This window comes from Mauremys reevesii, linkage group 2 (assembly GCF_016161935.1).
Source record: "Mauremys reevesii isolate NIE-2019 linkage group 2, ASM1616193v1, whole genome shotgun sequence".
Classification (NCBI taxonomy): Eukaryota; Metazoa; Chordata; order Testudines; family Geoemydidae; genus Mauremys; species Mauremys reevesii.
The window spans coordinates 30602333-30626644 of record NC_052624.1 but is presented as its reverse complement, the minus strand read 5'-3'; the positions used below and the strand labels follow the sequence as shown (position 1 = coordinate 30626644).

The 24312-nt window shown below is 41.2% G+C and overlaps 1 protein-coding gene across 5 annotated transcripts in view; it reads left to right on the top strand.

Moving 5' to 3' along the window:
- Positions 1 to 24312, top strand: part of SVIL (supervillin) — a 223454-nt gene that overhangs the window by 187142 nt on the left and 12000 nt on the right. For 4 of the 5 annotated variants that reach the window (XM_039522304.1, XM_039522305.1, XM_039522303.1 and 1 more), the window contains 16 exons: positions 3579 to 3729; positions 9267 to 9356; positions 9450 to 9536; positions 10920 to 11097; positions 11508 to 11680; positions 13172 to 13327; positions 14118 to 14254; positions 14757 to 14904; positions 15038 to 15183; positions 16588 to 16763; positions 17266 to 17410; positions 17823 to 18099; positions 20243 to 20394; positions 21801 to 21906; positions 22672 to 22879; positions 23575 to 23708. In XM_039522304.1, the coding sequence (XP_039378238.1) occupies positions 3579 to 3729; positions 9267 to 9356; positions 9450 to 9536; positions 10920 to 11097; positions 11508 to 11680; positions 13172 to 13327; positions 14118 to 14254; positions 14757 to 14904; positions 15038 to 15183; positions 16588 to 16763; positions 17266 to 17410; positions 17823 to 18099; positions 20243 to 20394; positions 21801 to 21906; positions 22672 to 22879; positions 23575 to 23708 (2464 nt within the window). The remainder of the gene's footprint in view (positions 1 to 3578; positions 3730 to 9266; positions 9357 to 9449; positions 9537 to 10919; positions 11098 to 11507; positions 11681 to 13171; positions 13328 to 14117; positions 14255 to 14756; positions 14905 to 15037; positions 15184 to 16587; positions 16764 to 17265; positions 17411 to 17822; positions 18100 to 20242; positions 20395 to 21800; positions 21907 to 22671; positions 22880 to 23574; positions 23709 to 24312) is intronic. The other variant, XM_039522306.1, reaches the window with a different exon arrangement.

Sequence of the window (24312 nt, the reverse complement as noted above, 5' to 3'; positions counted from 1 at the left end):
CAGGCCAGACTCACACTCACCCCGGCCCCGCACTCTCCTGAGTCTCCCGGGCCTCCCTCCAGCGCTTTCAGAGGGGGGAGGAATCGGGGGTGGGGGATTTTTTTTTGTTCTGCTGCCATTTTTTCCCCCTCTGCCCCACCCCCCCGTCCCGATATTTGACCTGGGTGATCTGGTCACCCTATCTGCAGCACAATCAACATGTGGAGACAAGATGGCATCCTCCATGAAGTGTGACTTCACAAGCAATATACGGGATAGGCCATGCCATGCATGGGATGCAATGTTGTAGAGCCGGTCTTCTTCCAGCACAGTGTAGTAGCAGAGGGTGAAGGAAGGTAGCTGGTGAGCTGCAGCAGCAGGAGAGTAAAGGTAGCCGTAACTGGCCCTTCCCACGATACCCACACCTAGAGCCCACTCTCCTGTAGCACTCAGTCTCAGATAGTGAGGACTGACCGTTTTCTCTCAAGTGCAAGTAACTGTAATGCCTGCTAGCAATAAAAGAAAAGTGAATGCAGAAAACAGAGCATTTCAAGGTAAATGGGAAGAAGACTACTTGTTCGATGAATGTAATGGATAACCACAATGTCTTGTGCACTTGAAAGTGATAGCTGTGTTGAAGGAGTACAAAGCAGTTGACGTTACAACATACTTCACAAGGCAAAATGCGAGAAGTACCCTGGAGAGTCACTTGCCGCTCTAGTTAAGGTCTTGAAAAGCAAACTTCAAAAGCAGAGAAACGTACTGATGAAACCTGCAGCTGTACTAACTTCAAGTCTGGCTGCCTCTTAGGAGGTGTGCCCTGAGTTAGTGAAATCTAAAAAGCCTTTTAAGGATGGTGAGGTGGTAAAAATGTATGCTATCAAACTGGCTCATCCATTGGGAATGGAAAAAATGGCAAAGAATTTTGAGTGTGTCATCGCCTCAGCAAACTGTAGCTAGGAGAGTAAATGACGTGAATGATCCTGTGTCCTCAAAATTGATGACAGTTGGTGAAAATTGTAAGTGCTTTTCATTAGATTAGCTCTAGACAAGATTACTGACGTTGGTGATATCAGACAGTTACTGCTTTTCATCTGAAGCATTGATGAGGATTTCTTCATGCATTAATAGTTACTGGAGCTAGTTCCAAACAAATGCAGTACAAAGGGGACAGATATTTACTTGTTTCTGCTATGAGAAAATATGGTGGCTTCCAACAGTGCTGCTGCGTTGTCACAGATAGTGCATAAGCCACAACTGGCAGTAAAAGCGGATCTGTAGGTTTGCTGAGAGAAAATGGAATTGGAAATGGAGGCAGTTTGTGGGAAATCTGTTAAAATTAATGGTGTGATGACCAGTGTAATACAAACAGTCAACATCATCTGTGGAGGAAACGGAGCACAGAGGCACAAAAAATGCATCCACTTCCTTGAGGAATTGAATGCAGAATGTGGGATTTGCCTCTCCAGTCACAAGTTCAGTGGTTGAGAGGGGGGAACTACCTGCAACATATTTTTTTTTTCATTCAGAAAGGAGATTCTTGCTGTTCTGAAAGAAGATGATGTAAGCAACGCTGCCCAGTGTCAAGAGCAGTTGGAAGACTGAGCATTTCTGTGCTCGCTGGCCTTCCTAACAGACGTAACCAGCTCATCTCAATTCACTCAGTCTCCATCAGCAAGGTGGAGATCAGAATATTTCTACACTTTTAGGCGCCATGTGGCCACAGAAAGCTTGAACTCTTCAGAAGAGTGACATCACCCATTATCCATCATGCAAGGATCTCTCAGCTGAAACTGTTGCTGGTTTTCGCAGCTTCTTGACAATTATATTGGCTATCTCAGCAGAGTTCAGCACCAGGTTTGCAGATTTTGAGAGTCTGAGATCCAGCATTCAACTGTTCAACAATCCAGTGGAGGTACCAGTTGAGCAGCCACCACAAGATTTTTAGCTACAGTTGTGTGAATGGCAGATTTATGCTTGGTTTCTTTCAAAGAGGAGTGGAGTATGTGAAAACTTCTCGAAACTTGTCCTTTAGTTCAAAGGCTTCTTGTGCTGAAGCTGTGCTCAATATTGGGAAGCACATACATTTGCAAAAGCACATTCTGTCATGAAATAACATGTGAAGTCAAAACATCGCAAGATGTTGGAGAGTGACACCCTTGCTGCTGCCTCTGGCTTACCACTAAGAATATTGATACTGACATTGGAACTGTAGTGCAAGGGGAAAAAAATCCTCAGTGTTCTCACTGAGATGTGCTAGTCTCTGATAGATTCATTTTATTTTAATGTTTTTCTAAGGCTAAAATAAATCATGACCTTAATAAAAATCTGATTCTAAAATCTGGAATAATATTTTTGCATGTGACCCACCAAGGTGCCCCAAAACTAGCAGCTGGCCCACAGCACTGAAAAGATTGGACCACACTCTGAATATTTTATCTAAGTTGTCATATATCTTGATGTCAAAATGTCTGGCTGCCCAGCTGGTTAACATTTCTATTGAACTCCAAACAAACATAATTGTGCAGAGGTCTATGGAAGAGGCACAAACAGCTGGGGAAAGAGAGGGAGCTTCCAATCCTTGTGTTAGCCGCTTCTTATTCTGTAATTCCTCTTGCTACTGGTGGATGATTCTTTATCTTTTCAGATAAATTCTTAGTTACATTAAATTCCTTCCTTGCCTACCTGCCTCTATAGTCACGCTAATGGTCCCTTAAAAGTATTGAACTGTGTTTAATTCATTTAGTACTGTCAACTCAAGCATTCAAAAATCATGTGTCAGGCTCTTTTTTAACTGCTGATTCTCTGACCTGACTCAGCTGAAAGGAGGTAGAAATTTATGGTGGCTTTTTTTCCTACTTCATGTACCACCTTCCCCAGTTTCCTGTATGGATGAAGGGCACTGAAATAGTTCCTGCTCATAGCTGTTTCTAATCACTGAAGCTACTGAATGTCTCTCTCAAAGCAAACTGGCAAAAGCTCCATGCGGGTGAGACAAAAGGCATTTGAATGATCACAGAATAAAATTATTCCAAAAGAACAAGCTGGCGCAGATCCCAAAGTGATCAGCCTCTAGCAACGAGGCTGCTAAGCCGGCTTGGGGAATGTACACCTAGAGACTGAATTAAAAATCATTAAACTCGGAGGTTAAAAATTCTATTTATAATCCACTGTGCTACTTAAGAATTCACATTTGGAAGCTTCTCACAGAAATCAGTCAAACAGATTACCAGGAAATATTTCCGCAGTACAATAATGTAGAAAATTTAAACCACTTGAAGTTTTAACATTATTAATCAATGTGTTTATTTTTATTAAAGCTAGGCTAATTGTCTTGCAGTGAGTGAATGATGTCAATTTTCTGAACCAAGATATGCCATTGACTGAAATTTCATCTTACTACTCTAATAGGGTAGCAAAACAATAAAGCTTTTTAAGGTGCAGGGTCCCTGGGCTGTTGCATCTATGGATGTCCCTTTGTAACATGTATCGCTTTTCTCTCGATTTAAAGGATAGTGGTTGAAATGTTTCTCCTATTCGTTGTTATGTATTGCAGAGTTTATAGCAGTTAAACTCTATTTCTTCATTTCTCAAAAAAGCAGAAAGTGGCAGATAGCCGTGAGAGTCAAATGACTATTGAAGAAAGAAAACACCTGATTACTGTTCGGGAAGAAGCCTGGAAGACAAAGGGTAAAGGAGCAGCCAATGACTCTAGCCAATTCACTGTAGCTGGACGAATGGTAAAAAAAGGTCTGTAAAGAAATCATCCACATATAAATAAGCCACTGCTTCTCTACCTGGTCAAAATGAAGGGCTAATCTTGAACAGAAATGGTATTCGTGTTTAGCAAGAGAGGGCTGTTTATCTTCAGCTAAATGTCATTGTGCTGTTTGTTGTAACTTCCAGTGAGTGCTTCTGTTGGTCATTTTGTCCTGCATTGTTTGCAGTTGCATCCAGTTATTATGAAGCTCAATAGTAAATTGTTTGCATACTCATACTAATGTTCAGTTTTTGTCCCCAGTCCTACCCAGAGGGCACAATTGGATTTCCCTTTATTACATAACTCTCATTTGACAATCGAAGTGCTCTGTCTCATTAAGAACTGAGAGAGTTAGCTATTGACCTGTAGCTTACTTCTTATTGCAAGAATCTCTCAAAATATTTAGCAAATGTACATCTACTGATTTTTTTTTAATGAGTTGCATTTAGGCTATGAAACAGAATTCACCAGTAACTTTACTGTTATGCTGGTATCCTTGGGATAGCATAATGAGCTGAAGGATTTACAGCAGATTTTCTGCACAGAACAAATAATTGGGGTCTCTTTTCCCCTACTGTCCTTCAGCCTACTCAAGCTGTAGAAGTCTCCTGGCCCTCTGGCCAAACTAAAATTGGAGAGAGTCCAGCGGAGGGCAACAAAAATGATTTAGGGGGCTGGAGCACATGACTTATGAGGAGAGGCTGAGGGAACTGGGATTGTTTAGTCTGCAGAAGAGAAGAATGAGGAGGGATTTGATAGCTGCTTTCAACTACCTGAAAGGGGGTTCCAAAGAGGATAGTTCTAGATGGTTCTCAGTGGTAGCAGATGACAGAACAAGGAGTGATGGTCTCAAGTTGCAGTGGGGGAGGTTTAGGTTGGATATTAGGAAAAACTTTTTCACTAGGAGGATGTGAAACACTGGAATAGGTTACCTAGGGAGATGGTGGGATCTCCTTCCTTAGAGGTTTTTAAGGTCAGGCTTGACAAAGCCCTGGCTGGGATGATTTAATTGGGAATTGGTCCTGCTTTGAGCAGGGGGTTGGACTAGATGACCTCCTGAGGTCCCTTCCAACCCTGATATTCTATGATTCTACTTCATAGAGTGCTGCCCCTTCCAGGGCCCCACAGGGATCCAGCCCAGGCCTGCGCATCTACACAGCAATTCTAGTCCTGCAACCCAAGCCTGTGTCAGCTGTATGTCTACACAGGGATTAAAAGCCCCAACGCACAGCTGTGGCTAGTCTGGGTCAGTGGGCTTCAGGTGTGGGAGTAAAAATTGTTGTGTAGATGTTCAGGCTTGGGCTGGACCCCGAACTATGGGACCCTGCGAGGATAAAAGGATCCCAGAGCTTGGGCTCCAGTCCAAGCCTGAACGTCTACACAGCAATTTTTAGTCCCGCAGCCGGAGTCAGCTGACCTGGACCAGCCGCAGGTTTTTTATCCCTTTATCGAAGTCTAGCAGAAATACTCAAAACGATGGAATATTCAGCCCACTTGGGCTCAGCAGGCCACCTCTTCCTTGACCACTGTAACTTGTCCCTACACCTAGTCCCATGTTCCTGTGCCCCCAGAGGCTAGCACTCTCTTCCCTTTTTTCAGGGGTTCAAGCAGGCTTTCACTCTTCGGGGTTCCAGCTCACCCTGGGGGTAGCCTGTATGCTCTTTTCCCCTCTCTGCTTCCCAGCCTCCTTTCAGGCTGTTTGCCAGAAAATAGGTGCTTCCCTCTCCTCTCCTCTGGTTATCCCCCCTCCAACTGGACTCACCCAGCTCTTTATGAGAATCCCCTGCTGGGTCCAATCAATAGGTTGAGCCACCTGTTCTCCAGTCAGCCTGATCTGTCACAGGCTGGACCATTAAGGGCCAGCCAGCCTGTGTTGGTGTCACTCTCAATCTCTCTTGTTGAAGCAGTTCTGTTTGGTATGAAAGACTTGAATAGTCACTGAGCCAGAGAACATGAGTGACCCTTAGACTGGAGGTTAGGGTTCTCATCTGGGAGGTGGGAGACCTCAGACAGAGCAGGGAATTGAACCAAGGTGTAGTACGTCCCCGGTGAGTGCCCTAACACCTGGGCTAAACATTATTGGTTTTTTTGCTCACTGGAGCAGCCAGAGGAAGCTCTTCATCTCTATGCCAAAAATGTAACTGACAGTAAAACTATGGAGTACACTCATAATGCAGGGTTGGAAGGTCCCACCTGTTGATGTTGGGGTAGCAGGGGTGCAACCTTGGGCAGGTCTACACTACGGGGGAAAATCGATATAAGATACGCAACTTCAGCTATGTGAATAACGTAGCTGAAGTCGAAGTATCTTATATCAAATTACCTACCGTCCTCACGGCGCGGGATCGATGTCCGAGGCTCTCCATGTCGACTCCGCTACCGCTGTTCGGGTTGGTGGAGTTACGGAGTCGACAGGAGTGCGTTCGGGGATCGATATATCGCGTCTAGATGAGACGCGATATATCGATCCCCGAGAAATCGATTGCTACCCGCCGATACGGCGGGTAGTGAAGGACGTACCTCTTGAAACGTCTTTAGCTTTGGACGTGATTGTCCAGTCCTGCACCAGAGACTTTAGATCCAAACGTAAAATACTGCATGATGGTATGTTTAAAAAATAAAATGCACAGTAGATTCCTTGAATAGACAACTCATGTTTCCTTTAGAGTATGTTAATTTTAAAAGTAACTGAATTACATGGGATTATTTCAAACTTCCAGAAATCTTTAGATTCATTTGAACCAGGAGATGAAATGATATTCCTTCTTTCCACTATGGTCTAAGATTGAAAATGATAATTCCTTGATTCGTAGAATTAGTGCTTTAATGACATGACGGATTATGTTCAACACACAATGGCAAAGACAAACTGTCACACTGAAGAGTTGCTAGAAGGCCAGAATAAGATTGCTAATATTTTCATATTTCTGTTTCAGTTATGGTAATGACAACAATTTGTAGGGTCAAACTCAAAGTTCTGTCCTTCATCTTAAAAAGTGCTAATTTCATAAGCCAGAAGGGACCATTATTATGATCATCTAGTCTGACCTTTTGCATCACACAGGCTGTAATATTTCACCAAGTCGTTCCTGCACCATACCCAGAACTTCTAGCAGGACTGAAGTCGTGAAGGTCGCGTATAATCACAGAATCCGTGACCAACTGATAGCCTTAGTTATACCCGCAGTATACTTGACAAACCAGGAAAATTATTTTAGTAGCAGCATTCTGTATGTATTTAAGGGGGAAAGTTGTAAACATCAAGGCCAGAGAGAAGGTTGCAAGCCTCAAGAGGGGAGGGAATTAGGGCCTGAACAAGACTTTAGTGAGCTGGGGCAGAAAGGAAAAGTCAGGTCCCGGAGATGTGTTATAGGTAAGTGTCTACCAAATTTGCAGCTGTGAAAATCACATCACAAAGTGTGAAATCTGGTCTCTTGCATATTTGTATACTATAGGGTAAAAGTACTCAGTGTTTCTCAAACTGTGGAATCTAACCCAAAAGGGGATCACAAGTCCAGTGTAAGAAGGGTCACAGCATTCCCACCCCTACCTCTGAGCTACCTTCACAGCTGAGCGTCCGGCAGCCACCAGCAGCAGTGCAGCCTTCAGAGCTAAGCAGCAGGCCAGCAACTGCCGCTCTCAGCTGTTCCTTCAGAGCCGGGCAGCTGGAGAGCAGCAGCTGCTGGCCGGCTGCCCAGCTCCGAAGGTGGCACCGCCACCAGCAGCAGCACAGAAGCAAGGGTGGCATGATATGGTATTGCCACCCCTACTTCTGCACTGCTGCTGCTGGCAGCTGCGCTGCTCCCAGGAGCTGGGCACCCAGCCAGCAGCCGCCATTCTCCAGCTGTTATAAAGGACGTACCACCACATCCCCCTGTTTTATGAAGGGTGCCTAAGATACTTCCCACCCCAAAAAAAATTTTTTTGGCTGAAACTATTCAGCAAATTTGTAAATTGTTTTAGCTCAACCAAAACTGCATTTTTTTGCCAAATAAACTATTCATCTGAAAAATTTCACCCAGCCCTTCTCATTGGCCATTTCCTTGTCCTATTTGTGATCTCCCAGACCTTCTCCACACACCCTACCATCTGTGATTGTGTAACATCCTTGTGGGAACTGCATTAGGTGTTTAATGGAGAGGTAACATTAGGAAAATAATGTATTTCTAGCTGCTGGTAATCAGGGAGCCAGTGCCATGTGAACTACCATCTCTCTGTGGGCCTTCAGCAGATGCTCAGTGGGCCACAGATTGAAGGCTGAGAATGTGAGCCAAACATCCCAAAGTGCTTGAGGCTAGCGGTTGCTCTTAAAATAAATAAATAAATAAATAAATAAGAGAGAGAGAGAGAGAGAGAGAAGAAAAAAAATGGGGGGGTGGAACTGCTCAGTTACTGTGGATGTTAGTGTTGTAGAGGAAGCTAGAGAGCCATTGACATTTGTACTAGTTAGAAGTAGTCTGGGCTGGATTTTGTTTACATATATGCACCATTTATGTATTGCCTAGATGAAGGAATTATCAAAAATCAGATTTAAATTAAATGGCAAGGTAAAAACGCAACAAAACATACAAAATCAAATGACTGTTTTTTTCCTTCAGTCTTAATCACTTTGTGGTTGAAGAGTCTTGTGTCTCCAAATTGGCACATGAACGTTTATCACCCCCGGGAGCTGCTCTCTGCACTGATTTGTTCATCCAGCAGCAGGGGGAGTTGTGTGATCAGTCCAGGCAGTCTCTCACCTATACTCCATTGGCCAAAGGCTTTACCGGCTACTTTAAAATCTGCCCCAAGCTCAGGCCTCTTAATTAGTAGCAAAATGTGTCTTCGTTAATAAGCTGCCCAATTGTGTTCTATATTCACTTCAGTGTTTTGGTAATTACTGCATGCTAGGGCTTGCTCCAGGGTGATGTGTCTTTCATACAAAGATAATGAAAGGAGTTGTTAAACTGATGCAGCTTCAATTTTTATCTGAGGAAAACAGTAAAGTTTCCAAAACAAGACTTAAACCTGAGCTCCTCAGTAATTAACAGACAGTTACTACATGGAAAAACAGACATTACATTTTAAAAAGGTATTAAATATACAGGATGCAGCCTCTAAATCTGAATCTACTGCTTTGCTTCCCCTGTAACTCCTGTCTCTGAACCTGCATATGCAAGCCACAGAGCCCCATGGACTTTGGCTGCTGGTGGGAATGGGGAAGGGAATTGTCTTGACATTTCAAGCCTTTCTTTTTGCTACCTTGCTTAGTAGATGTGTGAAGATTATTTCCATAGATTATGTTCTAAACAAGAGCTCAGCAGATTCCCAGCAAATCATTTATTTTGCACAAAAACATTGTCTGAGTGATATGCACAATGGTACATACAATCCAAACCATATAAATTTTAAAATAAGCACAAAGGGTTGTTTTAATAGAAAACCCATTTCCCACACTAGGTTACGTTAACAGGCATTCATTAGCAAGAATAAAGCCTCATAGTTTACAATGGATGTGGCAATCTGAAAGACTCTGCTTATTCTGCAGGCTTGGCATCACCTACTGCCATAACTCCAGTGGCATCCCCTTTCTGTAACAGGCTGAAGTCTACCACTCCAATTTCAAAGCCTCTGGAAGGTAGGTAATCAAAAATAGCTGAAACTTATGATGAGGCTTTTCTACGTGCTTTAATCACACTGTAACTATTTTTAATATTTTCATTTTGCATAGAAATAGAAGCCAGGCCTGATATGCAATTAGAATCAGACATGAAGCTAGACAAGCTGGAAACATTCTTGGGAAGGCTGAATAACAAAGGTATGTAAGAGTAATTTGAGAATGTAATAGACTCCATACCTGATTTTTCAAAACAGTTAATGTATTTTAGTTACAGTACCTGGTAGCAGAACTTTGTGTACTTGTATTGCTCATTTCACCAAGACCCTAGCAAAGGTTGTATGCTTTTTTTGTGATTCAGTCTTTGCAAAATTTTGTTAGTCACTGCCTGCTATTTGTTTTGTAGACTACAAAAAGCCTTTTTAAAAATGGTCATTCTTTTTTTGTACTGTCTCATCCCCACACACACACCCCACATCTTTTCCCATTACATTTTTGCTTCTAGTTAGTGCTTCGTTTGTAATGAAAGACATGCCAGGCCTCAAGCAGTTTTTTTTACATTCATAACTGATACAACAAACCCAGAGGTGCTGAGGCTCTGACTTGCCAAGTTTAGAGGTGCCAAGGCTCAGCCCTGGCAAACCTGGCACAAATTAAGAACTGCTTCTAGCAGATTATCCAGATAACATTATAAAGTCGTATCACCACTTCAGACTTTGCATAAGAACCTGTCATTACTTATGATAATCTGGCTTCAAATTCTGGTTCATTCTTTTAATCTTACTAATATCAAACCAATGCATTGGTCATCTTCCTCCAAAGTGATTTTTAAAAATCTTTTTATACTGTCTTTTTATAAATTCACTTTATAACTTGGTGTGTCTGGTTATAAACTAAGTTGTCCCCACATCTAGACATTTGAAGTTTTCCCATCTTTGTTTTGGGACCAAGACCTTATTTTCATATCTGGCATTGTGTCAGGCATGTCAGAAATAAATAAGTGTTTACTATTCACTGGAGGAGGTTAAAATGAGCCATTTAATGTGGTGAGGCACTAAAATAAGATCTGGATTGTGCCACTGTTATTAACCCTGAGTAGTGTCTTTGCCTACAAGTAACCCTGATACATTACTTGAGATGAGGATGGCAGAATTTGGCCTTCATTCTTTAATGCAGAAAATTCATGCTACTGAGCACCACAGGCCCTGCGTGTATCACTGTTGTGTCAAGCGATCTCATCTTAGGCTAGCTTTTAAATTTTATCTCTTGGTTTAAAAAAAAAAAAAAAACAGAAAAACAAAAGACTGCCACACACAACTTTAAGGTCAGAAACCCAGCATAGTATTTAAGAGAATCTTTCTTTTATCTGTAAAAAGCAACAGAGAGTCCTGTGGCACCTTACAGACTAACAGAAGTATTGGAGCATAAGCTTTCGTGGGTGAATACAAAGTGGGTATTCACCCACGAAAGCTTATGCTCCAATACTTCTGTTAGTCTGTAAGGTGCCACAGGACTCTGTCGCTTTTTACAGATCCAGCCTAACACGGCTACCCCTCTGATACTTCCTTTTATCTGTATCTGCAGTTGGTGGGATGCAAGAAACTGTGCTAACGGTCACAGGAAAATCGGTGAAAGAGGTGATGAAGCTGGACGATGATGAAACCTTTTCCAAATTTTACCGTCACATGGACTGCCCCACTTCCACAGTGCCTTTGGAGCTTGATGAGGACTTTGATGCCATCTTTGATCCTTATGCACCAAAGTGAGCTCCTTCTCTTTCACTATTCTGAATGAATAAATATAATTTTTTCCATGATGTCTTACAAATGGCCGTTGGTCTCCCCTTTTTACCGCTCCCCTTCCATCTTTACCCAACAAGAGAAACCTTCCAACTTAACCAAATCTTTGCCCAGAGTTGGCTAACTTTAATCACAGATATGCAGAGCTCGCCAAAATATTCAGTTGTAGACATTTTTTTTTTTTAGATGTCTCTTAACAGTGGCCACATCCAATTCTTCTCTGGATTTCTTGGATACCCTTACGCATGCGTCAGTGAACTGACTTCAGCTTTAAATATCATCCCAGTACAGAGCAAGTCTGCAATCATTAGTGGCTTTTGACTAAGACCAATTATGTCATCTGAAGATTATAAAACTTTCATTTGTTGCTTAGGTTAACTTCTTCTGTAGCAGAGCACAAACGTGCCGTGAGACCTATGCGCAGAGCTCAGGCTTCAAGGAATCCCCTGAAATTGCTGGCTGCACGAGAGGATATTCTTCATGAATACACCGAACAAAGATTAAATATTGCCTTCATGGAGTCAAAGCGAATGAAAGTAGAAAAAAGTAAGCTAATTTGATGTCTCTTATGTGCCATTCTAGTAGTGAAGGGCTAAAAAAAATATTACGCATAACACTCTCTGAGAATTCATCATTCGGTTTTCAGTTAGAAAGCTGAACATCGGTAAAATATTGAACCCCAGTGGAACAAGAAAGAAGTGGGGTTACCTACTTCAGTACTCTGATACCAACTTTTCCAGTCTATTCAACCAGTGAAGAGAGAGCAACACTGAGTTTTTGAGAGATTGGGTCAAGTTGGGAGGAGAAGGCTGAACATGCCACTAGCAGCTGAGATAAAATGCATCTTTAGTATGATGACAAATTGCTCTCTTTTCCCAACAGAAGAATAAGTCTAGTTTGTCAGAAATAGACCAACTTTTGTTCTTGTGAATTTCCCTCAATCTCATGGCCATAATTATCCCTCAAGAATTCAGAACTGACCTCCTAACTCCAAACCATTAGCTTCCCTACAAAGTAACTGTATTCTGGCAGGAACTTGCAGTGAAGTGTATTAGTGACATTATGTTCTCATGATAACCACAGTATTAACAAGTCACAGTAGTGCAATGTTTCTTCAGAGTTTATTTTGCAAAACATCATTACAGTCAAGAGTTTCCCTTTTGCCACTGCAGTGAAGAGAACTAATCTTTATGTTGCCTGTATTGATGAAAACAAATTCTGTGTGGTATTGTACTTTGCAGTGTTCTACTAAATAATCTGTTCCACCTTGTATTTAGCTGTGACACTCTGAGTACCTTTCCCAGACCTGAAGAAGAGCTCTGTGGAGCTCAGATGCTTGTCTCTTTCTCCAACAGAAGTTGGTCCAATGAAAGATCTTAGCTCACCCACCTTGTCTCTCTAGTATTGTGATGTAATGTAAAGAGAAGCATTAATCTGAATTATAAAGTTCTGAAATCATTTGTTTTGGTTGAGAAATAGGCGTTAATTGTGAAGAATTGAGATTCTTTTAGAATTTTACAATAAGCTGACTCTGGAGTGTGACTCTGAGACTTTGTGTGCTGACTCTGAGACTTTGGAGTGTGTAAATGCCTGTTGTATCACAATGGCTGAGACAAATTTGAAGGGAATTGCAACTAATTAGTCTTGGCTTCTCTCTCAGCATCGTTAATCATTTATATTTGCATCACAAATGTACGCTGCACTTCCCAAAATATTGAGTAAGATATTTCTTAAGTTGGAATTTCTGAAAGTAAAATATGTTTGGTCAACTGATCGTTGACAGTTTACTATGGGATGATATCTAGAAACTTGCCTAATGATTAAGACGAGCAGAGTCTTTGGACTAGCTGTTAACTTTAAATTCAACCTGTTTTTTGTTGTCTTTTTCAGTGGCAACAACAAAAAAAGCTGAAAATGAGCCATGCAAGAAAAAAATCTAATAAAATATAGAAACGAAACATAATGTGTTTTTTTTGTTTTTGTTTTTTGCTTTTTGTGTCTCCTGTTTGGTTTTTTGTTTTGTTTTGTGTGTGTAAGTGTCTACAAACTCAAATTTCTCAGAAGTAGCACTTGCTGGCTTAGCAAGCAAAGAAAACTTCAGTAGCGTCAGTTTACGAAGTGTCAATCTAACTGAACAAAACTCCAACAACAGTGCTGTGCCATACAAGAAACTGATGCTATTGCAAATTAAAGGTATGCAAGAAGGTTTTATATTATCAATACGTATTCATTATGGTAACATCCAAAGGCTCCTGTAGAAGTTGGAGCCCCACTATATTGACAAAGAAGCCCCTGCCCTGGAAAGTATACAACCTAAAAGATTCAAGAACAAGTGGAGGTTATGAGTCATGGATATAACATGCCACGTAAATGAACATGGTGGTGACTGGCACGGCTTTGGTAAGGAAAGAGGAGAGGATAAACTTCAGGATTTCTGTTTTTCTGTTCCTGTGGGGTTTATCTGTGTAATATTTGCCTCTATTCTGGTACCCGTTACTACCCACTTTCCACTTGCAGTAAGAATACCATAATGCCATTTCAATTATTCTTGCAACACATTATTACTGAGCCTAATCTCTGCTAAATACTACTTGTTTGGCAAGTCAGAATCTTTAAAACTTGTTATTGATTCTATTATTGTCTAGTAAGGCAATAAAGTAGTTTCACAAATGCTAAAGGCTATGCATTTTGGCTGCTTTTTATGCCATTTATTATTATTCTTTTTCTTTTCTCCAGTGGGGTATAAAATTGTCAAGGCAGGAACAAATGGCAATATAGAAATATCAGTTAATAGAAGAAAACAAATTGTTTCCCCCAAGTATGAACCCTGTGCTGTTCTTTCTTCATTCTTCTAATGAAAGACTTTTGGGAATGGATTATTAGTGCAATGGGATCAAGTTTCTCCTTCATTCACAATAATTAGGTCTTCAAAGATTGATGGCAGTATTTTTAGGAATATAATTATCCTGGTTTTATATTTTAGGAAGAAGACATGTTCAGACAAGATTAGTTGAACCAAGGGCTTCATCACTGAACAGTGGTGACTGTTTCCTGTTGTTAACCCCACATTACTGTTTCCTGTGGGTAGGAGAGTTTGCAAACGTCATAGAAAAAGCTAAGGTTAGTCCACTAAAATGAGATCTCGCAGGCCAGTTCTTCCTTTCACATAATCATTCTTGATGCCAATTCTCTGAATAATCCAGTGCTGGAATATGTGCACAGTAGCATATCATTGATAATCAGTGGGAGGCAGATATCTTATTCCCCTAACCTCTGCATTTATTGGAAGCTGATGTGGGACATGCAAGTTGCAAAACCACAATAGAAAATAGGAAATCCTCAGGAAAGGGATTTGTATTCAAACAGAAAAATAGTTTGAATTGCAGGATGTCCTTTCTGTTTCTGCATTCATTAGGATCAGTTCTCATTGGAATTACAAATAAAAGCACTGGTGTGGTTGTCATTTTTCTCTAGCTTCTTGGTGTTTAATAAAAGAGAAGTAATGACCATTACCACTGTTACCAAGCGTGCTGTCCCCTTTCTCACTCCTGCACTTTCCCTCGACTGAACGGGCACAAATGACTTAACCGATCCTATTCAGCTAATTATGTTAATCTCTTAGGCATCAGAACTTGCAACTTTAATTCAGACAAAGAGGGAACTCGGCTGTAGAGCTTCTTATGTGCAGACCATAGAAGAAGGGATAAATACCCATACTCATGCTGCCAAAGACTTCTGGAAACTCCTCAGTGGCCAGACAAGTTACCAGTGTAAGAGTTTTTATATTTTCACTATTTCAGCCCCTGATGTTTTATCATAGTAAAATAGCTGAATTGGCCATTCCAATGTAGAGAAATTTAATATTAGAACATTGAGTATTTATGATTTTTTTTTCTCTTCAAGCTGCTGGAAACCCCGAGGAAGATGAAATGTATGAAGCTGCAATAATAGAAACAAATTGCATCTATCGTTTAGTAGATGATAAACTTATTCCTGATGACGACTACTGGGGGAAAATGCCAAGATGTACTCTGCTACAATCCAAAGAGGTACAGTAAGTTACATTTAGGAGTTTGAATCTGGAACACTTAACACTTCCTCTGGAAGATACTGATGATCTGATTTTCAGTAAGTTTGTACGCACACAATTGCAAATACATATCTGCAAACTTACTGAAAATCAGGTCCTTTGTACTTCTGATACTTTAAACCCTTCATTGCCAGAGACCGACCATCTGCAGAGCCCTTGGTACCACAAAAGTAAAGAGAAATTAGAATGTATTTTCTCAACACTGACAACTTTTAAAGACTTCCAACCCTTTTTGTCCATGGTGGGTTCTTTTGATTCCAGTCCATCCAAGTCTAAACCAGACAGTCCTAACTGTGTTTTGTCACCCCTTCCCAAAACTCTTTTCCAGCCTCAGTAAATTCTCACTGCAGCCACATCAATCAACCAGAAGGGATTGAAAGTAGGTTTTTAGAACAAGTCAATATTGCTTTGTGATCAGTAAGAACTTTCAATTCTCCCGTGAATTCACTCCCTCATAAGCAAATTCCTCTGTAGCTTTCCTAGTACAGTAACTCCTCACTTAACGTTGTAGTTATGTTCCTGAAAAATGCGACTTTAAGTGAAACGATGATAAATCCAATTTTCCCATAAGATTTAATGTAAATGCGGGGGGTTAGGTTCCAAGAAAAAATTTTTGGGGCAGACAAAAGGCATTATATACTGTATAGTACTGTACTGTACTGTGGTTGGGAAGTGCCCCAGGCTTACCCCACACAGGCAGAGCCCGCTGCAGGCAAGGATGCTAGGAAGCACCTTTGCAGCAACAGCGGCAGCTTCCCCGGAGAAGAACAGGCGCCGACTTTGCCAGGGGATGATCCAGGCCCACCTCTTCCCACCCCCACTCCACCTCCTCTCTGGAGCACACCGCATCCCCGCTCCTCCCCCGCCCCCTCCGAAACTCCTAAGCACCGCCAAACAACTGTTTGGCAGTGGGAGAAGCACTGGTGGGGGGGAGGAGGCGGACAAGAGGAACTTGTGCAATGCTCCCTTGTAAAGTCGCTGCTTTTCCACAGACTCTCACAAGCAGTGGACAGAGCAGGCAGCCAAAAGATGTTATAAGGGAGCATTGCACAACTTTAAACGAGCATGTTCCCTAATTGAGCAGTGACGTAACTTTGAAACAACGTTAAGCGGGAGGACATTGAGTGAGGAGTTACTGTACTTGCTTACCAAATATGCAAGTAATCAGGCCCTTAAGTCAAACCCAAATGCTATGCTGTGGCTGCTATTTCATTGTCGGCTCCTTTTGTCACATAGGACATTTGTAAGTATTTGTTTCGCTACGTTAATTAGATCACAACCTGGCCATTGTTATACTAAAGAGTTTTTGGTATAACTGAGCATATTTTCCCTGCAGTTAAATTGCTACTGTAATTATTTCTAGGTTCTGGTTTTTGATTTCGGCAGTGAAGTATATGTGTGGCATGGGAAAGAAGTCACATTAGCACAGAGAAAAGTAGCATTCCAGCTGGCCAAACATTTGTGGAATGGAACATTTGACTACGCCAATTGTGACATAAATCCTCTAGACCCTGGAGAGTGCAATCCCCTTATACCAAGGTACCAAACTTACAGCTGTTACAGTACTTTTGCTCTCTTATTGATATACTGGGGACATACATTATTGGGAGTTAATGCAACTGAATTCCCTTAGACTGGGTCAGTGTGTAAATGCCAGCTGCCATTTTTCTTTGTGGAAACAATGGCTTTTAGTTGCCATGAGCCGGCATGATATAACATGTAAAGTTGTGCCAGCTGAGGAGCTGTGTATTGGCAAATAAACATTCAGGGAGGCAAAATCTTTCAGGCTGCCTTTGTCCATCATAAAGAAGAAGGTACACAGCCGTTTGCTTTCCTTTGCTGGCCACCTTTAAAATCCTACATCCTACTGGCAAGTGTTTCATATCTGAATAGTTTCAGACTTTATAATTTGCAAACTAGAGTAAAGACTTAGAAACCTGTATTGAACATGAGTTTTCTCAGGGATGTTAAAACATTCCATTTCTTGCATATATGTTACAGTGTGTAATTTAATCCAGTTTTTTGTTTTTTTCTAATACAGAAAAGGACAAGGGCGTCCTGACTGGGCTATCTTTGGCAGACTCACAGAACATAATGAGACCATATTGTTCAAAGAAAAATTTCTTGATTGGACAGAATTGAAGAAACACAATGAGAAGAACTCTAGTGAATCTCTTCACCAGAAGGTAGAGCAAATAAACTTACTGAGTATTTTCAATACTTGATTTGTGTGTCTGTAATGGGAAGCCAGTTTTGAATTCAAAACACATAAGTGACTGATATTCATCAGTAGAAATGTAAGTTTTTTGTCCTCAATGGTCTAAACTGCTTCCTTGATCATTCTGTCCTTAGAATGTCAGCCAGAACAATATCATTGATGGTAAACCCACATACATGCTCTTAATCAACTAGTGTTTTGGGGGGGTTGATCAGTGCTTCAGAACTGGCTTTAGTACAAAAGGAAAACAGTACCACTGTGTCACAGAGTATCGCATACATTTGCTACTTGTATGTTTATAATTAAATCATTGGGTAAGAAGAAAAAAAATCTAAACATAGACCAAAAAAAACCCCCAACTGTTACGTGTCTTGTCACAGGAAGACTCCAAGTCTGACTTTAAACCATATGATGTCATGCTAATGGTACCGGTGCCCCAAACTACGGTTGGCACAGTCTTGGATGGAATAAATATTGGCCGTGGCTATGGATTTATTGAAGGAGAAGATGGGAGGCAGTTTGAAATTATCACTGCCTCAGTGGATGTCTGGCACATCCTGGAATTTGATTACAGTAGGCTGCCTAAACAAAGCATTGGACAGTTCCATGAGGGAGACACGTATGTGGTTAAATGGAAGTACATGGTGAGCACTGCAGGTTAGTGAACAACTGAATTTCTTCATGCTAGATACTGATGTCTGTGGCTAAAACAGCTAATTTTATAGCTAAATTTCCTTGCATGTGATGCACCCCACTAGTCAAACAAGACAGGAATTCACTTACAGCATGTGGCCATTAAACAAACTTTGCAAGCAAGATATGAAATAGAATTCCTGGTAAAATCACTGCTGTTTTTCCTCTTCCCCACACCAAAATGTAATCTGTGCCATCACACAGCAGTTTTCCATGTGTTAGCTTACTTGCATCCAAATTGTAGCTGCGTAGTTCTGGTTTACAAAAATGACTTGAGTGATGATATCAAGAGTAACTGTAATCTTCTTTAACGTAGAACTGAATCAGGTAGAGAGCTGGACTAGTGGGAGTGCTCTGAACTGACTTGCGAGAGATGTAGCTTTAGTTCCAGATGAAGCCTTTGCCAGGTAGTGGAGAGAGGAACCAAGGGGGAAGCAAAAATCTGTGCTAGATAGTGAAGCCAAAGTGCCAAGAGGGAAGGACTCTCTCTTTGTGCTGGCTCTCCAAACACTCATCAGTGCATTTCAGCCTTGATTTGAAAATTCTTAACTGTGCTCCGATGAAAAGACTGAGTAGATAGATCTCTAGCAGACAACCAACTCGGGGTGATCTTTGCTGAGGTAGGGAACTGGTAGGGCTGTGCCTCACTCCATGCTTTCAAAATGGGGAATGAACTCCAGAAGAGGAGATGGCCCCATTGGTAAATAAAGTACGAACAGTCCCACAAATGAAAAGTGTGTTCCAAGGGGGCAAATGCCCTAATCAGCCACAGCACAAATATGGCTTCACTCTTACAAGTAGTGAGAAAATGCAGATTAATGTGCGATTGTAGCGTCAAGATACTGCAGAATCCAATTAGAGGACAAAAGGGTGTGAATCTGAGAGTAGCTGCAGATGAAGTAAACCCAGACGTGTGCTTTGTTGCAGAAACTTTTAAATAGAAAATTATCTGACTTAAACATGAAACCATAAGCTGATTCCATATGTAAAGAAAACAAAAGAAAACAACTTCTTGCTCCTTGAAGAATTTTGGGTTTGTTTTTTTCCCCTTACACTTTGCAAATAGTTTGACCCTGAAAGTACACATCTGCTCGGTCGGGCTGGTTTTGTCAAAGCAGGCACCGCCTCTCACTGTTCTGAAGGGTTTAGGAAGAGACTGAGGCCAAGATTTTCAAGTAACTAGTGATTTTGGGTGCCCAATTTGAGATGACTTTAGAGGGGCCTGGATTTTCAGAGTGATTGTTCAGCACTTCTGAATGTCTGGTAGGTGTCAAAATAGATTTAGGAGACTAACTTTAAACTCCTGTTTTTGAAAATCTTGTCCTAATTGTGTCACAGGTTATTCAGAGAGTTCAGTAACTAAAGTAAAGCTTTCCATCAAGGGTTTTAATGTAGAACTTGTCTTGCTTCACACGTGCTTTTGATTACTAATTGTAATATTCAGATAATGAATAAAGGTCTTTTTAAAAAAAAAATTCTTGGCTCCGAGTCCTCTGCTCAGACTAACATGGAGCATTTAGTTAATTGGAAAATGAGACTTTTAAAAGTAATCATGAGACTCTTTTCATGAAAGTTAAGTTATTAGCTTAGTGTTCTCCGATTGTCATACCTTGGAATCCCCTTGCAGTTTCGTTTTTTAATATAATTATACCAAGAAGAATTTTCATGTTCTGCCTGTAGCTGTCTCAACTGCTGCTGTTTCCAATATCGTTCAGCAGCCAGCTAATCTCTTGCTGACAAAGAATAGTGTAATATGGAAAATGAGACACTGTGTGCTTTTTTTGTTGTTCGGTAACATGACTGGCCACACCATTCCACGTTGTCTGATTCTCTCAGGTGATGTTAATTATTTTACATGATCCTTCTTCTGGTTTGGAGGCCTTTGGCCAGTCAGTGGAGTCTGTGCGTGCAGCTTTACATCCACCAGATGATGTCCCCTGTGAAGAATTGGCACATGCATCTTGCACTGCTTGACTTAATGTTTCTCAGATTGTGCGGGTATTCAGTGCTGCACTGGATTTCACATCACTGAGCTGGCTGGCTGGCCGTGCGCTCCACAACGCTAGCAATAGCTGTTTTCCTTCAACGTGAGCCATTTGTTTTGCAGTTGGAAGCAGACAAAAGGGCGAGCAGCAAGTAAGGGCTGTTGGAAAAGAGAAGTGTGTGTACTACTTTTGGCAAGGGAGGCACTCCACAGTGAGCGAGAAGGGGACGTCAGCACTGATGACTGTGGAGCTTGATGAAGAGAGAGGAGCACAGGTGAGCTGCCGACGTACCCACTATGTAGAAAGTGCTATGGGAAAACTGTACTAAAAAATTTGGACTGTACTAGTACTGTCCAAATACCCAAATTTGGTGAGTAAATGTGGTGGTGGGATTTGGGGATCATCTTTTTTTTTTTTTTTTTTTTCCCTCCCTTTTAATGCAGAAGTTGTACCTATTGCCACTATATATATATATATATATATATATATATATATATATATATATATATATATATATATATATATATATACACACATATAAAGCCCTCCAAAGTCCCCTTTGGACTTGCAGAACAACATTCCAGCATTGTAACAAATTGGTTACTTTGTGGATTATGTAATTCCAAGATCTGCCTTCTGGGAAGTCTGAGGAAGAATGTTTCTTCTCTCCTTCCCCCTGCTGTAGGTAAAGGTATAACTTGTAGATACATCCCCTGCCTTCAGGTTCAGAATCCAATTAAGGAATTCATATTCTCTCACACAACGAGTATCCAAAGAGCTCCAGTCATTCTGCTAAGCCCCATCAGAAGCATTTTCTGCCAGGCCAAGACAACATTGAATTGTCTTTGCAAAGTATTGTAATGACATAGCTTGGGGAGCAGGCATGGGGTGAAGGGAGCAAAGGACATGATCTCATTTGACACCTCCCATACCAAATTCTGTGCAAGTGATTATAAACCAGTCTGTCCTACCCGTTTAATAAGCAACAATGTCAGTTCGATAATGACAAAACTTTTTAAGGCTTCATAGAAGCCAGCATTTTAAACAATATTAAAGCATATTTGTATAGATGCTTCCTGACTTATGCAAGCATTCCATTTTGGCATGCCTTGCGTAACTTGAATTGTCGTAAGTCGGAAACGTATACCCGACCATTACGCAAAAAAAAACCCCAAAACCTCCTATTTCTAGCTTACAGAACTTTTTCCGTAAGTGTGGATTTGCATAAATTGGGTTTGCATAACCCAGGAGGCGTCTGTATATGATTTTTACAATCTTCATAGGGCTGCCATATAACTATTGTCTCAAAATGTCTCAGTTCTTTGAGAAGATGGCTCCTGCCGTTAATGGACTTCAATGCTGTTTGAAAATAAACCAATTTAAATTACAATATAGTCAGTGCTAATTATCCTCTGAAATGTAAGATTGCTGAACACTGCAACATGGGTACAAGTTCCTCTTAGTTATGCAGTTCCTAACCAGAACAACATGTATGAGTCCCACTGAATGTTGATGTATTTGGCAGCTCAAACAATAGTCAGTGTTTTAACATATTAGAAAAACCACCCTTGTGGGTGGCCAGGACTATACTATTTTTAATACTCTGCCAAGAGGCAGTTTTTCCTCAATCTTTAAACTAATTTGCTGTGGTTTCGGTATTGTGGTGCTCTCCATTTCTAGGTACAAGTGCTTCAAGGAAAAGAACCACCATGCTTTCTGCAGTGCTTCCAGGGAGGGATGGTTGTGCATGCTGGAAGAAGGGAAGAGGAAGAAGAAAATACACAAAGTAAATCACTTATTAGATACATTTTTTTCTGCTCCATGGTCCTCCTTTTCTGGAAAAATGGATTTTTAGATGAAGGCTAAACTAGCACTCATTCTATAACAAAGGGAATAGTGGAGCTTCTTCTGTAGATGATCTTTATCACGGGGCTTATACTCATGCTTTCATTTTAGTTCACTCCTCACTTAAACTTAAAATGTGTTTCGTCGTCCCAAGAGCAAATTCATTTTGCTGTACATACATTTAAATTGTCCCCTCTGCTTTAAGGTGCTTCTCTGTTTTACATAGCAAAAAAATGATTATTTGATTATGAACTTGCAGTTTTGCATGTTGTTATTTTGGACTTCTATTACTCAAACAAAACAAAGCTTCTGTGATCTTTTTACCACACACTGCAATTCCTACTATGTATTCTGTGAACACTAGGCAAATTCTTTTCAATCCAGTGGCAGCTTGGAAAGGTTGCAATTGTATTGGGATAAACCTGAACTTGACTTGATATTCCTAAATATTGCAGTTCACCAAGTGGAGATGACATTAAAAGATAAGGTACCATTATTATATTGGTCCCTTGTTCACCCTAAATAGAAAAGGGGGAGGGTTAAGGAGCAGTGATAAAATTGACTGTGAATTTCCTTTTATCTCTTTGTGACTGTTTAAGATTGTGTAATGCAATGCAGTGCTTGCAATTTATCCGGAAAGATCTTGAATTAGAAGTAATGTTGCCAGAATGTAATAAAGCTTTTGTCCTATTTGTGCCCATTCCAGGTGACTGGAGGCTGTACTGTGTACGAGGAGAAGTTTCCATTGAAGGAAATTTACTTGAAGTAGCATGTCACTGCAGCAGCCTAAGGTCCAGGACGTCTATGATTGTCCTCAATATAAATAAAGCCCTTATCTATCTGTGGCATGGCTGCAAAGCACAGTCTCACACAAAGGATGTAGGAAGAACAGCAGCCAATAAAATAAAAGAACAGTAAGTAGCTGACTTATACCTTGGAGACATTTGTATTCTGTAGCTGGATTATTAAATGTATCTGTCTGCCCGAAAACCCCCCAGCAACCCTCCAGTAGCACTGATCTTGAGTGGGTTAAGAGATTGCAGCAAGGATGCATGTTGGGAGAGGAGGAATGGACAGGGCACCTCATTCATTATGTGCATATTCTGATTTTCACACAATCCCAATAGGGTGAGATATACTTACTGTTCTTGCAGTATTGAATTGCCATTCCTGTTAAAGCAATATGTTTTCAATCTCTGGGAGACAGAAAAGCATCTAAAAGTAAAGATTCAACTATGACCTAACAGAGGTGATAGGATAAGAAAAAGCCTTATGAGAGAGAGGGTCTGACCAGGCTAGGGAAGGAAGCTTGCAAGAGGCGCTGATAGGAGATGGAAAGGAGAAACTGAAGAATTGGTAAAGAGCTCACATGAGCATTCTCTCACGCTCTGCATATGTGATCAGTCGTACAAATAAATACCATTACTGAAATGTCAGACCTTACATTGTTGTTTCCTGTATTGATTTTCATATGGATTAGGCTGGCAAAAAGGAAGTGCCGGTGTCAGAGAGTCAGTCTTTGGACTGGCTTGGGCTGCTGACAAGTACATGAAGCTGGATGATGTTGGAAGTAAGGGTATTGGGTTCACATCACTTCTTTGTGTTGCAGATGTCCATTGGAAGCTGGATTGCACAGCAGCAGCAACGTGACAATACATGAATGTGATGAAGGGTCAGAGCCATTGGGATTCTGGGATGCATTAGGAAGGAGAGATCGAAAAGCCTATGATTGCATGTTGCAAGGTAGTATTGCAGTCCAGTGATCTTTACCTACATTTTACTGTGTTGTAGGGCTATAAAATACACCAGATGTGTTGCAGTTCTCCTCTGGAGGGATTGGATGATGGTTTTGTGTTTAAGCATTGACCCTTCTTCTGGAACTGCCAACAAAGATGATAGTTGTGAGACAGATTTACAGTATGAAAATCTGTCAGTTAAGTAGTAGATATGTGAAGTTAGCCTGTCTCACAAAGCCACAGAACAGTCAACCACCAAGGATATGTCTAAACTGCAATTAAAAAGCCATGGCTGGCTCATGCTAGCTGACTGGGGCTTGCAGGGCAGTTTAATTGCAGCGTAGCCTTTCGGGCTCTAGGACCCTGTAAGATGGGAGGGCCCCAGGGCTCAGACCGCAGCCTGAGCCTGAACGTCTACACCCCAGTTAAGTAGCCCCTTTGCCCGAACCCCATGAGTACCACTCAGCTGGTGGGAGTCTAATTGTAGTGTGGACATAGCTGAAATGGCTGGTCACTAGGTAAGGTAATAATTGGAGATATACCAATCTCCTAGAACTGGAAGGGACCTCGAAAGGTCATTGAGTACAGCTCCCTGCCTTCACTAGCAGGAC